The sequence below is a fragment of the Artemia sp. Qi Xiang Cuo genome, chromosome 8, assembly GCF_049724085.1.
Source record: "Artemia sp. Qi Xiang Cuo chromosome 8, ASM4972408v1, whole genome shotgun sequence".
Taxonomy (NCBI): domain Eukaryota; kingdom Metazoa; phylum Arthropoda; class Branchiopoda; order Anostraca; family Artemiidae; genus Artemia; species Artemia sp. Qi Xiang Cuo.
In genome coordinates this window covers 54,026,213-54,041,713 of record NC_142801.1, presented here as the reverse complement: position 1 = coordinate 54,041,713, position 15,501 = coordinate 54,026,213, and the positions used below count along the sequence as shown (strand labels likewise).

General features: G+C 35.0%; 1 protein-coding gene across 1 annotated transcript in view; it reads left to right on the top strand.

The window, feature by feature from the left end:
* Nucleotides 1–15,501, top strand: part of LOC148949567 (sodium/hydrogen exchanger 3-like) — a 100,408-nt gene that overhangs the window by 43,152 nt on the left and 41,755 nt on the right. Inside the window, exon 2 of the mRNA XM_089093016.1 lies at nucleotides 8,353–8,557. Within this exon, the coding sequence (XP_088949142.1) occupies nucleotides 8,419–8,557 (139 nt within the window). The 5' untranslated portion in view covers nucleotides 8,353–8,418. The remainder of the gene's footprint in view (nucleotides 1–8,352; nucleotides 8,558–15,501) is intronic.

Below are 15,501 nucleotides of genomic sequence, written 5' to 3'. Positions count from 1 at the left end.
ACTTTCAGTTTAAAAGTATTATTTTTTTTATTTAATTACTATTAAAGAATAAATGAAACCCAAGACGATCAGAAATTAAATAAACAATCATAGCAAAAAAAACACAACAAATTATAATATAAATGAATAAATAGATCTTAAAGCGAGTAATGCTGAGATTGAATATGAAAATCAAGCTTAAAACGAAAAAAAAGAAAATCCTATTGAAGCATAAATGAAACTTAAAACGAACAGAAATTAAATAAACACTCAATGCAAACAAGCATGCAATAGATATTAATGTAAATTAATAAATAAATCTTAAAAAAGAGCTAGTAAATTAAACTGAATATTTGATGTATAATGATATTAATTGCTGAAAGCTCATCAGTTCAAAATCTTACTATAATTTTAATGTTTATTTTCAATATTAAGTAGAAAAAAAATATTTGTCATAAAATTGGTTTTCAGTAAAGCGCCAATGACGCAGTAGGTTTTAGACTTTTACAGTGAGAGAAGGAGGTGATACCCAAACTCTTGTTTGTAGTGATTTTTGTTAGTTTCAAGCTTGATTTGCATATTCAATTTAAGTTTCACTCGTTTTAAGATTTATTTATTAATTTACATTAATATCTATTGTATGTTTGTTTGCATTGATTGTTTATTTAATTTATGTTCGTTTTAAGTTTCATTTATACTTCTGTATGATTTTTGTTCATTTTAAGCTTTATTTTCATATTCAATCTCAGCATTTCTCGCTTTAAGATCTATTTATTCATTTATATTATTACTTGTTGTATGTTTTTGCTATGATGGTTTATATAATTTCTGGTCGTTTCGGGTTTCATTTATTCTTTAATAGTAATTTCTGGTCGTTTTGAGTTTGAATTTTAACAGGTATTTTTATCTGCTGAGCTTAAGTTTAAAATGGCCTTTACTTTTCTTTGAAAAACTTATTTTTTGGAATGTTTTTTTTATAATTTTTTTTTTTAACAATAAAAAACTTCAGCTTAAAGAGCGAGGCGTTGAGAAGGGGACAGCCCCTTTCATATACGCAATAATTTCTGTTGGTTTTAAGTTTTAATATCGCTCCTTACTTTCAGTTTAAAAAAAACTTGTTTTTTTTATTTAATTTAAAAATAAGAACAATTCTACGGTAACTTCACATTAAAAAAATTATAATTTAAGCCTGATAGCAGATTGAAAAATTCTAACTGAGAACTGTAATTAAAAGGATGACATCTGTTGATTAAATCTGTAACATAAATAAAAATTTGTGTATATTGAAATGAGTGAAGGAAATCTGTAAAAATTATTGAATCATGACATTTTTTTTTTCATCATATACTGTCAGGTTATCATCTTCTTTGAAATCCTGTCAAAATAACTGGATTTGGAGTGTTACGTTGGTAGCCCTGGAATCCCAATGTGGGGAGGGTGTACCAATTTTAATCCCTATGCATACAATAAATTTGAATTTGATGTTTTATGGATAACTTCTGAAAGAGCATTGGCGTAACAATTTTTCTCTTCAAGCATATTCTTCAAAAACCCAGGTCACAAAACCTGAAATAACACAATAATAAGCAAAGCACAAGCAATACATAACGGCAAGCATAAGCAAAAGCACAACCAATATATGAAATCAAACATACACAAAATGCAAGCGAGCAAGTAAGGAATATCACAATGGGGACAAACTATTCATATTCAGAATAAGGATCTTTCCTGTATAAGGAGCCTATTTCATTTCTATTATTTCATTTCATTTATTCTGTGTCGACCTACTTTTATCTGTTCATTTACTGGACTCTAAATATGATGCTTTGGGAATTGTTGCAACAAAGAGAAAATAACATGCCAATTGGCAGTGAAACCAAGCACCCCACATCCTTTAAACTTAACTGAGCCCAAAACAAAATCCATAATCAGGACTGCAGCCTTCATAACAAATAAGGGAAATTTTTCAACCCTGGTAAGTCTTTTCTTTCTATTGAAAATTTCCAGCAATGACAAGTCAATTGGGAACAGTTGTACTTCCTACATGTGCAGCACTCAGCTTCAATATATATTTGTATATAATTTCCTGTTCATTGCTAAATATTTTTCTACATTGTGTAAGTCTGTTCTTTCTGAGCAGCAAAGTTACATTGAGAAAGTTTAGTATGTACCAAATTTTCAGTTGGCAGTTGTATATCACTGGTAATACTTCCTACGTTGCTAGGGGATGGCTTTGGATTTTACTTCCAGTTCTGGTGGAGGACTTTGAATTATTGCCTTGTGAATTGTGCTCTGTGTTCTTAGTCTCTTGTCATCTTTAAAATAAATTAAATTAAAAAAAAAGTTTTTCAACTAAAAGTAAGGAGCAACATTAAAACGAGCAGAAATTATTCTGTACATGAGGGGTTGCTGCCTCTTGCTTAATCTTTGCTCTTTACGCTAAAGTCTTAAGTTCTTAAAAAATACTGCTCATTCAAAATCAACGGCCCCTGTGTTCGAGTAGTCTTTTCTGAAAAATCAGGACAATAAGTCAAACTTTAGCGTAAAGAGCCAGGGTTGAGGAAGAGGCCGCCTCCCTCATATTTAGAATAATTTCTGTTTGTTTAATTCTGTTCGTTAATCATATCATACCAGGAAATCCCTTTCCCTCACTTCCCTCTGTAATATTTCTGTTTTTCTCCCTGCCATAATTCTGGTGGAATTTTTCCAGGAAAAATCCTCCCCATCTTCCCGTAGAGAATTACCCCGTAAATTTTTCATATATTTCCCAGTAAAAAATACTATATGCGAACAATACGGGCAAATTGCATAACTTACAGCCCTTTCTCCAGGCACTATGGAGGGTCATGTCATCACCAAAAGTATAGTTATTTGACCTTTGAAATGGCCATATTAAAATTTTGACCAGACCCATTTGGAGAAAAAAATGGGCTTGAAAGGGGGGATAATTTCCCCTCCAATTTTTTGGTCACTTAAAAAGGGCACTAGAACTTTTGATGTCCGTTTGAATGAGCTATTATCCAATTTTCGAGGACCATTTATTCGATACTATCACCCTTGGGGAGAACAAACAAATGAACACGCATCCGTGATTTTTATTCGGCCAAAAAACACAAAATTCCACATTTTTGTAGATAGGAGCTTGAAGCCTCAACAGTAGTGGTAAGTGGCCATGAAGCAAAATACCCAATTTTACCGTAAAATTTGGAGCACTTATTAACAACATGATTGGTCTCTGGGGATATGGAGAGATTTCAGCCCAGCCCCTCCCTTTGATATGTCCCTGAATGTTCATGCTACCAAATAAGCAAAAGGCTTCCCTGAATATATTACTTTTTTATATTTGAACCAAATTTATGGGCAGTAAATATACCTAGAGAATTATTGGGATTGATATTTTAATGAGTTAAAAATGAGACAAGTCAAACCATGATTTTTATTTATTCAATGCTCAGCTTTTAGGCTGTTTATAAATTAAAAAATTTCACAGTAAAATATTCTGCATTTTTTGTAGAAATAGACTGTATAGTAAAGAGATTGGTTATTTTCTTATAATTACTAAATTGCCAGTAAATTAAAATTTTCTGTGTCTTAAATGAATGGATTTTATGCTGAATTTGGGAATGGTTTGATATCTACGTATTATATGTTGAAACTTTAATGTAAGGAGCTGTGCCGTAAGCCCCTTCTCACCACTAAGATTTTATCAGGAAGGTACATAAGTTACAACCAGTTTGAACTGTAATAATACTGTGATTCTCTTTCTGCCTGATTAGACTGCAAGGGTCATATCCCAAATTTTGCTCAGCCTTTTCGACCACTCTGACTATCACTAAATTTGGTTTCGATGTTGCATGGTCCTTGGAAGTAAAATTTTGATGGAGAGGCTCATTGCCCTCTGATCCCTTTAAACCTTAAAAAGGGCACTAAGAAATTTCAGTGCCTGGCCAAATAAGCTCTCCTACAATTGTTACCACTATCTACATGATATGGTAGGAAACGATAATTACACATGGAAGACGCATTGCTCTTGAGGTTAACCCTAACACATAGACCACTATCTCTTTGGTTTTTCTGATAATGAACGATCACCTTCATCAGCAATATGAATAGTGGGAATAGTCTGTACAAGCTTTATTTGTCATTGAGCATAAGCTACGACTCGGTAATTACACATGGAAGACGCACTGCTCTTGAGGTTAACGCCAACACATACACGACTATCTCTTTGGTTTTTCAGATAATGAACGATCACCTTCATCAGCAATATGAATAATGGGAATAGTCTGCACAAGTTTTATTTGTCATTGAGCATAAGCTACGACTTGGTAATTACACATGGAAGACGTACTGCTCTTGAGGTTAACGCCAACACATAGACCACCATCTCTTTGGTTTTTCTGATAATGAACGATCACCTTCATCAGCAATATGAATAATGGGAATAGTCTGCACAAGCTTTATTTGTTATTGAGCATAAGCTACGACTTGGTAATTACACATGGAAGACGCACTGCTCTTGAGGTTAACGCCAACACATACACGACTATCTCTTTGGTTTTTCTGATAATGAACGATCACCTTCATCAGCAATATGAATAGTGGGAATAGTCTGTACAAGCTTTATTTGTCATTGAGCATAAGCTACGACTTGGTAATTACACATGGAAGACGCACTGCTCTTGAGGTTAACGCCAACACATAGACCACTATCTCTTGGGTTTTTCTGATAATGAACGATCACCTTCATCAGCAATATGAATAACGGGAATAGTCTGCACAAGCTTTATTTGTCATTGAGCATAAGCTACGACTTGGTCACTAGCGAAAGAATGACTCAACTTGGAAGGATTCTTGCCAATTTGTCAGGAAGAGATAAAATTTCGAGTAACTGCTAGAACCAACAGATGTATTAAACTCAACTGCCTGGTAAAACCGAATAACTTATTAAATGGGGTAATAGAGTAAAAAAACATAAAGAGATCTTAAAACCCTATATGACCAAAGTAAAAAGGCAGAAAGGGAAAAAACAAATGAGTCACTCCTGACGATTGAAACATAAACTGGTGATTTTTTTATATATAGCTTTCATTCATCTCTGTAAGTTATTTTCTTGTATGTTTCAGCTATTTAGTATATTTTATATTTTCTTTCCTTTGAGGAAGGCTTGAAGACCTAATATTTAGCTTTTGTTATTATGCATTTTTTTCTGTCTTGATTAAATATTTTAATATGCAATTTAAACATTTTCATCCTATTTCCATACAAAACTACCAGAATTTATAACATAATGCTTTCCTTGTACCTATTGTTTTTTACTTTAAACGATAAATTTTTTTCGGGAAAATTGGTATCCTGGAATTTTCTTCAAAATTGTAGGTCAAAGCAGGTTACCGGTCCATTGACTTAGAAAGTTCACTAACTGTTCTTGAATTCCGTAATACTGCGTTGAACATTCTTCTAATTAAAACTGAAATAATGCTGAATTTATAGGTGTAAAATTTATTATTTTATTCTTCTAATAGCAAATGAAATGTTGCTGATTCTAAAGTTGGTCTGTCATCCCCATATATATGACGTTAGTACTTTTCTCCATGACCACACTGCCTTTTCTATGACGAAATCAATAAGATTTCCAAATAGGGATAGTTTGTTTTAATTTTGATATGTTAGTAACTCTACTGATGATGATGACCGACTGTGTCATCGAAATATTTAGTCTTTGTTTTATATTTTTGTTTCACTGTCTAATAAAAGGACCTATCCCTATTTGGAACTCTTATTGATTTCAAACTGTAGTATTTGGTGAATTTTTTTTATGAGTATATTTATGACTTTTAACCTTTACCCTAGCTGATGATAACTTCTCATGGTTCACTATGTACCATCTGACATGGGGTGGTCCACATTGAGCCAGCCTAGGGTTCATATCTGGCCACTGAAAGAAGCATACAAGTATTAATTTGTTTAATGGCGTATAAAGCAGCAGAAAATAAAGTACAAAACTAGATATAAAAACTGACACCTTTAATGGCTTTACCAATCTTCAAAAGTGAGGAAAGAGGAGGGTTTCGATACTGTTCCTTCTTCAGGAAGTGAGTTAGAGATCTTCTTCAAAATATACTTGCAAGGATAGATTATGCAACCGTTGTATTAAGTTTACCTACTTTTGCGCATTCCTGTCATATCTAATACGCTATTTTTGATGGGTTATGATTCTTTGCTTGAACAAAACCAGGACAATATACTCTTTCATAGGCCCCTTCCACATAATCTCTCTTTGCAAAAGTGCAAACTATTCCGTCCTCTGCAGGGTCCTTAATTCATTCCTGTCCTAAGTGAAGATATCAGTCATCATTCATTGAAAACTTTCATCGCTCTCCAGATCATATTTCAATATTTGTTTCACCACTACTTGCTGGACTGCTTTTGGCCCTGCAACTTTGCTAATTTTCTCTATTTTTGCTTTCTCCTTAGCATCCATTTGTTTTTCAACTAAAGTATCAGTTAAGGTTTTTGTTGAGCCACACTTCCTTTCCCTTGTAGATTGTTTTCTAGGAACAACTTTTGCAAAAGTTGTGACTTGTTCTGGAGTGATAATGGAAAAGAAGGTTGTTCACTACCAGTAAAGCCTGTAATACCCACTTTTGGGTATGCATACTTGAGCAGCCCTTGAGGCTCGTCTATGTCATTTCCATTAGTCATATGATCAGACAACATCCTTGGTCTGTCACTTACATACAAGGACAAAAAATCACGTCAGGGTTGAAATGCCAAATAACAGATTTGGCAAATCCACTCTGGATATTGGAAGGAATGAATGCACGTGGGAAGAATATACCAACCAATCCTGCTATATTGTAGATGGTAACCGTTTAGGCTTAGCATAAAATTATCCATCACTCTGTTGTAGTGAGCTTTGACTGGGAAAAGAACACTGATGTCTAGTGGTTGTAGCCTACGGCTACTATGACGAGGAATGGTAAGAAGAACAATGCCGTTTTCCTTTGCTTTTTTCACAGCGTTTACTGAAGTATGTGATTCATGATTATCAAGGATCAGCAGAATTTTTGCTCAGGTAAGGCACACGAATGCTTCACTAAATGGTGTAAGGATTCGCAGAAAAGCTCTTGTAATGTCCCCCCAGACAGGTTTGCTCCAGCAGCAGACCCATTTGGACTCACATTTAACATGGTGGGATAGAAGTTCTTTCTTGGAAAGACAAAATAAGTCGGTAAGAAATTTCTACTTTCTGCAACTGTTCTGATCATTGTAACAAGAGGGCCTCGTTCGGCTGAAGTAACTTTGCCGACTATTTTCTGACCTATATCATTGGTCGTCAGGATGCCCAGGTCATCAGATTATCATATCTACCCTATTTTGAAAACGGCTGGTGATAGGGACTGGCTTAAAAGTCTTAAATTGTTTATAGATGTGGGTAAGTTTTGTAGGCGTACTTTCGTTTGTTTTTTCTTGTTTTCTTAATTTTTTTCTGAGTATTTTTTTCATGTACAGAAGGTAACAATAAATTTTTAGAGGGTAAATAATGCTACAGGTACATAGTGAGTCAGTGGCTCAGTATGTACCACCTTATACTGGCGCTGTATGTACCACCCGCCCTCTAGCCACCAAAATCTAATGAGACTGGTGCATTATAAAAAGAAACGATGGAGCTGTGTACAATGTCTGATCATCAAGGATTCTAAGAAGCCAAAAAAAACACTTCTTGGATCAATTGAAATAGAGATAAAGGAAAAAGTTTGGGCACAAAATATTTTTCTAAGGCGTAGCAAAAACTTTAGAGATAGCTAGCAAAAACCCAAGGTTGTAAATGATCTCAGAAACAGGATTATGAAGGCTACCGCATTGTAAGCAATATCACATGGATCAGGCAACTTGTTTCAACCTGAATAGATGGCAGTTACGGTCAAGAGCTCACTATGTGCCTATTCCCGATGAAAGACTAGCAAGCAAAGGTGAATAATTTGGAGGTTGATACTTACAATGGGAATCACGGTCTAAATAGGTCAAAACTTTAAAAAAGAATTCGTATTTTCACCAGAGTAGTTGTATCGAACCTGTGGTGACGTCATGACATCAAGAAGAGGCTCACATTGTCTCCGGTTAGAAGACAGGCGACAATGAGAATCTATATATAGAAGCCTGCCGCCTAGCTGTGCCAGGCCCGGTACCTTGTTAAAATAGTAACAATGGTCAATGTGAAATTTGGAGTCAATGAGATGACGAGGAGTGAGTTATATTTTAGATAAGTTGAAAGGAAGGAAGGACCGCTAATTGATTAGTAGCAAAACGCTCATTAATTTTTTTTTTAATTTAATGTAGGCTACTTGGTAATTTAATTTTTCTTTTCAGAACTCTTTCATTCTTGTCCATTCTGTTTTGCATCGAATATTCTTGACAGATTGAGTTTTTGGAATCATGGAATTATTGAACCAAACGGAGATTTTCCCAGCCACAGTAAAACCTTCCTATCGCTTATTTGTTGTTGACTTCAACCGAATTCGGTCTCCCATGACAGTCGTTCTTTGGCTAATTGTTGCTTGTATTTTGAAATTTGGTAAGTTTGACATATTATGTATTAATTTATAATAGACTACGGACAGAATGCGTTTTCGAGAACTTCTTTTGCTTCTCCTTCGATGTCAATCGTTTCGGTAAGGTGTATGAAGCATGAACAGGCAAACACTGTGTTTACGTCTGCTTCTCTGTTATCATTGATTGTCATGATTTTCGTCAGGTTGGCTGCTCACCTGCTCGTGTATATCAATGCATTTCCTACAATATTTAGTATCTATTCAGTTCATCAATCTCTGGTTTGACGTGCCCGAATTAAATAACAAATAACTAGTTAATTTTGCTCTATGTAAATTAGGTAGGTCATTGATGTCTTAAAAGCGAAAATTTTCGTTCCGGAGTAATCGTAGCCTTGTTTTTTAATATCTTGCGAACACAATATAGTTGAGACCTAGTATTTGCTCCTATGTTTTAACATTAATCAATGGAAAACCTGTAATCTTCTTGTTTCTGTTATTTATTTGTGGATAAATATGTTTGACATTTGGCAAGTTTTGCGGAGGGCTCCCACGGCGCCACCAAACTTATTAAGGTAAAGTTCAAATTTAATAAGTTTCATACCATAAAGTTTGATCCCGCTCACACAAAAATTTCGCTTTGTTGACTTTACAACAAGTTTTTTCACAACAGATAAGTAAGTTAATCAGCCATGGAGTACATCTTCTTAAGCATTTTTTCTCCTTTTTATAAGTTAGTCTTTGATCAAAAGGTTTTTTTAGGCTACCCTTACTCTTACCAAGCAAATGATTTAAACAAGTATGCACTATTATATATGTAGACACTTATTTATATATTTTTTATATATAAACCAATTATATATAAACCAATATATGTCACAAACCAATTTCGTGACAAATATTTTGTTTTGTACTTATCTCTGAAAATAAACATTAAAATTATAGTAACATTTTGAACTGATGAGCTTTCAGCAATTAATATCATTATACATCAAATATTCAGTTTAATTTATTAGCTCTTTTTAAAGTTGTTAAAGATGAATATAGTCTCCCTACAAACAAGTGATTGGAGACTGCCTTTTCCTTTCCTAACTGTAAATAAAAACCAAAAGACTACTGCGTCATTGGCGCTTAACTGAAAACGAATTATATTGCAAATACTTTCTTTTTCAGTTCTTACAGCATTGAAAATAAAAATACAATTACAGCGAAATAAATTCTTGAGTTGATGGATCTTTCAACAATTAATATCATTATACATAAAATATTCAATTTGTTGTTGTTAATACTTTCCAAGACTGTTCAAGACGCATATAGTTTTCAGTAAAGCGCCAATGACGCACTAGGTTTTAGACTTTTACAGTGAGAGAAGGAGGTCATACCCAAACTCTTGTTTGTGGTGATTTTTGTTTGTTCCAATCAAATGAGCCCTCTCTGAAGTTTATACGACAATGTTGTCTATACAAAACCTTATATGCCCCCAGGGCATAACTTACAACCCGTGCACTGAGGGTTGTGGGGGAGTTGTCATCCTCAAAGACCTAATTTCCAGAACTTGAAACTATGTTTAATAAAATGGCTGTCTCAAAATTTTGACTGGATGTGTTTGGGGAAAAGGTGCGCGTGAGAAGGGGGTTAGTTGCCCTTAAATCCCTTTCGACTATTAAAAAAGGCACTAGCCCTTTGAATTTCCAATCGAATGAGCCTTTTTTGAAGTTTCTACGACAACGCCTTCTATAAAAGCCTTATATGCCCCCAGGGCATAACTTAAAACCCTTGCCCTAAGAGTTGTGGGGGAGTGTCCTCCTCAAAAAGATACTTCCTGTCTTGAAATCAAATCTACTGAACAAAATAAAAATATCCAAATGTTTTTTGTAGGTGTGGGCGTTAAGGATGGGCGTGTGGGGGGGGGCTATTTTCCCTCCAATCAATTTCGAATATTAAAAAGGGTACTAGCCCTTTGAATTTCCAATTGAATGAGCCTTTTTTGAAGTTTCTACGACAACGCCTTCTATAAAAACCTTATATGCCCCCAGGGCATAGCTTAAAACCCTTGCCCTGAGGATTGTGGGGGATTGTCCTCCTCAAAAACATATTTTCTATCTGGAAATCAACTATGCTGAACAAAATGGCTATTTCAAAATTTTGATTGGATGTGTTTGGGGAAATGATGGGTGTGGGGGGGGGGGGGGTTAGTTGCCCTCAAATCAATTTTGACAATGAAAAAGGGCACTAATCCTTTGAATTTTAAATCAAAAAAGGATGTTTTTAAATTTCTGCGACAACACTTTTTTTAAGAACCTTATGTGCCCCCAGGGCATAGCTTAAAACAATTGTTGCGAGGACTGTAGGGGTGTCTCCTTCTCAAACATGCTTTTTTTGTACGGAACTCAACTACGCTGAAAAAAATAGTTCTATCAATATATTGAGTGGATGTGTTTGGGGGAAGGATGGGCGTGGGGGGGGGCGAGTTGCCCTCCTATTACTTTCGACTATTGAAAAGGGCACTAGGTCTTTGAGTTTCTGATTTAATGAGCCTTTTTTGAAGTTTATATGACAAAGTCTTCTATAAAAGCCTTAGGTGTCCCCAGGGACTAACTTAAAACCCTTGCCCTGGGGGTTGTGGGGGAGTGTCCTCCTCAAAATTATATTTTCTATCTGTAAATCAACTACGCTGAACAAAATGGCTATCTCAAAATTTTGATTGGATGTGTTTGGGGAAATTAAGGGCAGGGGGGCGGCCTAGTTGCCCTCCAATCATTTTTGACTATTAAAAAGGGCACTAGAACTCTCAATTTGAATGAGCCCCCTTTGAAGTTTCTATGACGACCCCTTCCGTAGGAAGTGCCTCTGGGAAAAAAAAAGAATAATAAATAATAATTGAACATTGGAGCCGTATGGCCTTTACTATAGGCAACGCTACAGCGTTGCCTCTGATTTATTATTCATTGTTATTCTATTTCTATTATTCATTTATTCTATTAATTTTTCTTTTACTTACGTATTCATAGATAATTTCGGAGATCACACTGCCTTGTCATGATGACAAATAAAAATTCAAATAGGGACAAAACCTTTTAATAGACAGTGGTGATGATAACAATGATGGACATTCACAACAATATCAGATATTTTGGTCACATATACAGTGACCGTCATCAATAGTAAAACTAAACTAAAACAATTGAAAACAATAGTTTATATACAAAATCAAATAAAACTACATATTGTTTAATTCTCTAATTCTTTTCAAAGCAAAGGTGGAAGCTAGCCTCTTTGACCTTCTTGGTTTCGGTTCATTAGCGTTCAATGAAACACTTGGACAGAGGTCAACTACATTGGGTGAATTGAACTTTACTCTGTCAGATTTTAATAAATTATCGTAGATAGAATTTAGCCCAATTTCACCTGTGTCACGATTCAAAGCAATATTCTTGAATAAGATTTTCTTTATTTCCAGAGTTTCACGAAAATTTTGCTTTTAACCCCGATTCCTTGAAATTAAAGAGACATTATCGAACAAAATAATCTGGTATTTTGGTGAATTTCTATCACTGTTATCATCGTCAATGTCTATTAAAAGGATTTTATCCCTATTTGAACTTTTATTTATCGTTGCGTATTCATTAATTTTTCGTCTTATATTGAAACATTAAAACCATAGGAATGCAGAAAAACAACGTACTAAAATGGAAAGGTAGTGTGGTCAAAGAAACACTGGTATTAAAAGAATGTCAACATTGGTATGACTGAAATAGCTGCTAAGCTTTATTGGAATAAACTTCCCTTCTAAAGAAGAAACCTGTATGTGCAGAATCGTACAATTGGGGTCAGTGGCCTCGAACCTATTTTTTCCCATGGTTTATTTATAAGTAGAATTTGTCCCTCAAAATTCTGATATATATTTTTGTAAAAGCCTAAAGGCTGTTAAGTCCTGGTAGCTTGTAAATCCTATAATTATCGTTGTAAACCTTTCAGCACACAATTAAACTTCTAGAAAAAAGCATAAAAATCATTTTTTTGGGGTCACTGTTTCCTAAAATGCTCACTTATGCCCAGTCATATCCTGAAAAATCCAAAATAAGCTGTGGATTTGTCGGCGCAACTACCATACAATCGTCTTTATTCTTGCGAAGCTAGAAAGAGTAATGCTGAATAAGAGGATGTATAGAATGGCTAAGTGCTAAGTGGATAAACTTTTGCTAAAATCAGGCTTTTGTCAGTATGTGCTTGTGCTTGACAGTGTTAAATGAGGTGTTTTGGTAAGTTCAAAAATCGAGTTTTTACCTGCCTTTTTCAGACCATTACCACTTTATCAAGGTCAATTTTGAAATTATCTGTCAAAATCTAGGGGTTATCGGTCTTTACCCTTCTGCTAACATTTAAAATTAACTTTATTCATTTTGACTTTACATTGTTAAAGGAAAAAATATGTTTGATTTGTTTGGACAAAATTCTAATTTAGGTCTATGTACCTGAAACATTATCTTTGCTATTTCAGTAATGACTCGAAATGTGAAAGATGTTAACTGTATATTTTAGAGTGCTGAGGTTATTATTTAGTTTTTATAGTATCCGAGAAGAATTGGTAAAAGGCGAATTCTACGGTTAATGTTGTAAATCAGGGGGAATTTTAATGTCTCGTAATTTTATAGATGGCGCCGGTTTAAAGTCCTCTGTCCTGCGAATATCTTAAAGCATTAGGACATGCATATATCTCAAGCTGAAGACGTTAAAAGCTGAGACGCTTTTATTCCACTCCACATTGTTCAAGAGTGTCACTTCTTCCTCCCATGAAGTTTTCAACTTCGTTTAGATCTTACCTCGGAATTTCTTTGCACACCACTCCAGGATGTTCAGCTTTCCCTTATCTGTAAACCGTAACTGAACCGTCTTAACTTTTCTTTCATTATAGCTTTAGAAATTGGGATCGAGCCACATTGTTCATACTGCTATTTGGAGTCTAGTAATATAAAAAAAAGTTTTTTTTAAACTGAAAGTAAGGAGCGACATTAAAACTTAAAACGAACAGCAATTATTCCGTATGTGAAAGGGGCTGTCCCGTCCTCAATGCGTCGCTCTTTACGCTAAAGTTTTTTATTGTTTAAAAAAAAGTTGTGAGGAAGAGTCTAACTCTAGCTTAAAGAGCGAGGCATTGAGGAGGGGACAGCCCCTTTCATATACGGAATAATTTCTGTTCGTTTTAAGTTTTAATGTCGCTCCTTACTTTCAGTTTAAAAAAAACTTGTTTTTTTTTATTTAATTTTTTGAATGTTTTTGAATTAATGCAGGTTTTTATTTTAGCTCACCGTACAAGAATATTTAACACAAAATTTGCATATTCATTTTACTTTTATTTGGTTAAATGGTTTTCTCGAAAGTTGTTTAATTTTATTTACGAACGTTTTTATTAGTAATAAATATACGTAACTGACGAACTAACTTACGTAACAAACTTCTAAATTTGTTTCTGGACCAATTATAAAATAGTGACCAAAAATATGTTTTTTTTTCGTAATTACGAATATGTTCAATCTGGAAAGTCTTTTTTATTTATTTATTATTATATTTTCTTTTTGATATTTTCGACTTTTCCACTGTTTTAATTAAACGGTTTTAGTATATATATATATATATATATATATATATATATATATATATATATATATATATATATATATATATATATATATATATATATATATATATATATATATATATATATATATATATATATATGTATGTATATTCCATGTTTAAAGGAAACATAATATTTTTAATTAATTCCATTTTTTATGTTCCTGGCCTCCCCCAGGCCACTCAGCGTGTCCCCAGATGGCGATAGGGGAACGCCCTACAGATATGTAGGGTACCTCCACAGGAGGCAAGGACCAAGGGGGACCTTGTCCCTGGGGGTCCATAATAGAAACTGGGGCACCCTCGCCCGGGGTCATAAATACAGGCGGAGGAGGAAGAAGGCCCCTCAAATGTACACTCAAAAGGGCCCACTGGTTTGTCCACAAGTCCCATGAGTTATAAACCTTCTCCCAGCAACGGGTGAAATTGCATGGTGGTCCTGAAAACCATGCTGGGATGATTCTCTATAGGAAGACAACTGCGGCAGGGCGTAAGATCCAGATCTAGGGACAACGGCCCCTGCAAAGGGCTGCCTTGACCTTTTCGGGGTAACTGCAAGACTGAGTACCTTGCGGTCAACTCTATTCCCACTTGAGGAGTGGCGCCCCTCGAGGAAATTATAGCCTAGTAAACGACACAGCATTCGCACGGGATTCTGACTAATGGACAATTCTTCTGGGCTTGGTATGTTTTGACGGGCGTCTTCGGGATGAAAAACCTCTTCCTAGCTGATTTATCTATTGTGGGCTGCCTCCCATAGTAGCATAATATTTGTAGCCATGAATATACGGATGTGATAGGTTAGCGATTGTCTGTGCAGGATTTCAAATCTTGTTGATAGAAGAGCATCGCCAAGGGCTGAAAACCATGTTGTGACCAAGATGAGGACAGGATTGCACAAAGCCTCCATTCGTGGAGTTCCCAGGGACTTCTTGCTGTCTGGTTCTAAGCCGGCTTAAGCACTTGGGTGTAGACTTGAGAAGATATGTGATCCCCGTCCTGCACTGGTATCCGGGATCATTGCTTTTCCTGAAGCGGCAATAATTTCAATGATTTAAAGAACATGAAAATTGGAACTTGGAATGTTACGACGTTGAAAAATGACTATTGTATCGATATTTTGACTGACGAATTCAGACGATTCGAACTGGATTTATTGGGAGTTTCAGAGACTCATGTCCCAGGGGCAGGAAGCATGAAATTAGGTGATATAGAATTTGTTTACTCAGGCAGGAAGGATGGGGTAATGTAAATGTGTATATCTTGAACACCTTTCAAAAAAGTTCAACCAATCAAACTCATCTCCCTGAAATAAAATCATGAGCACATCGCA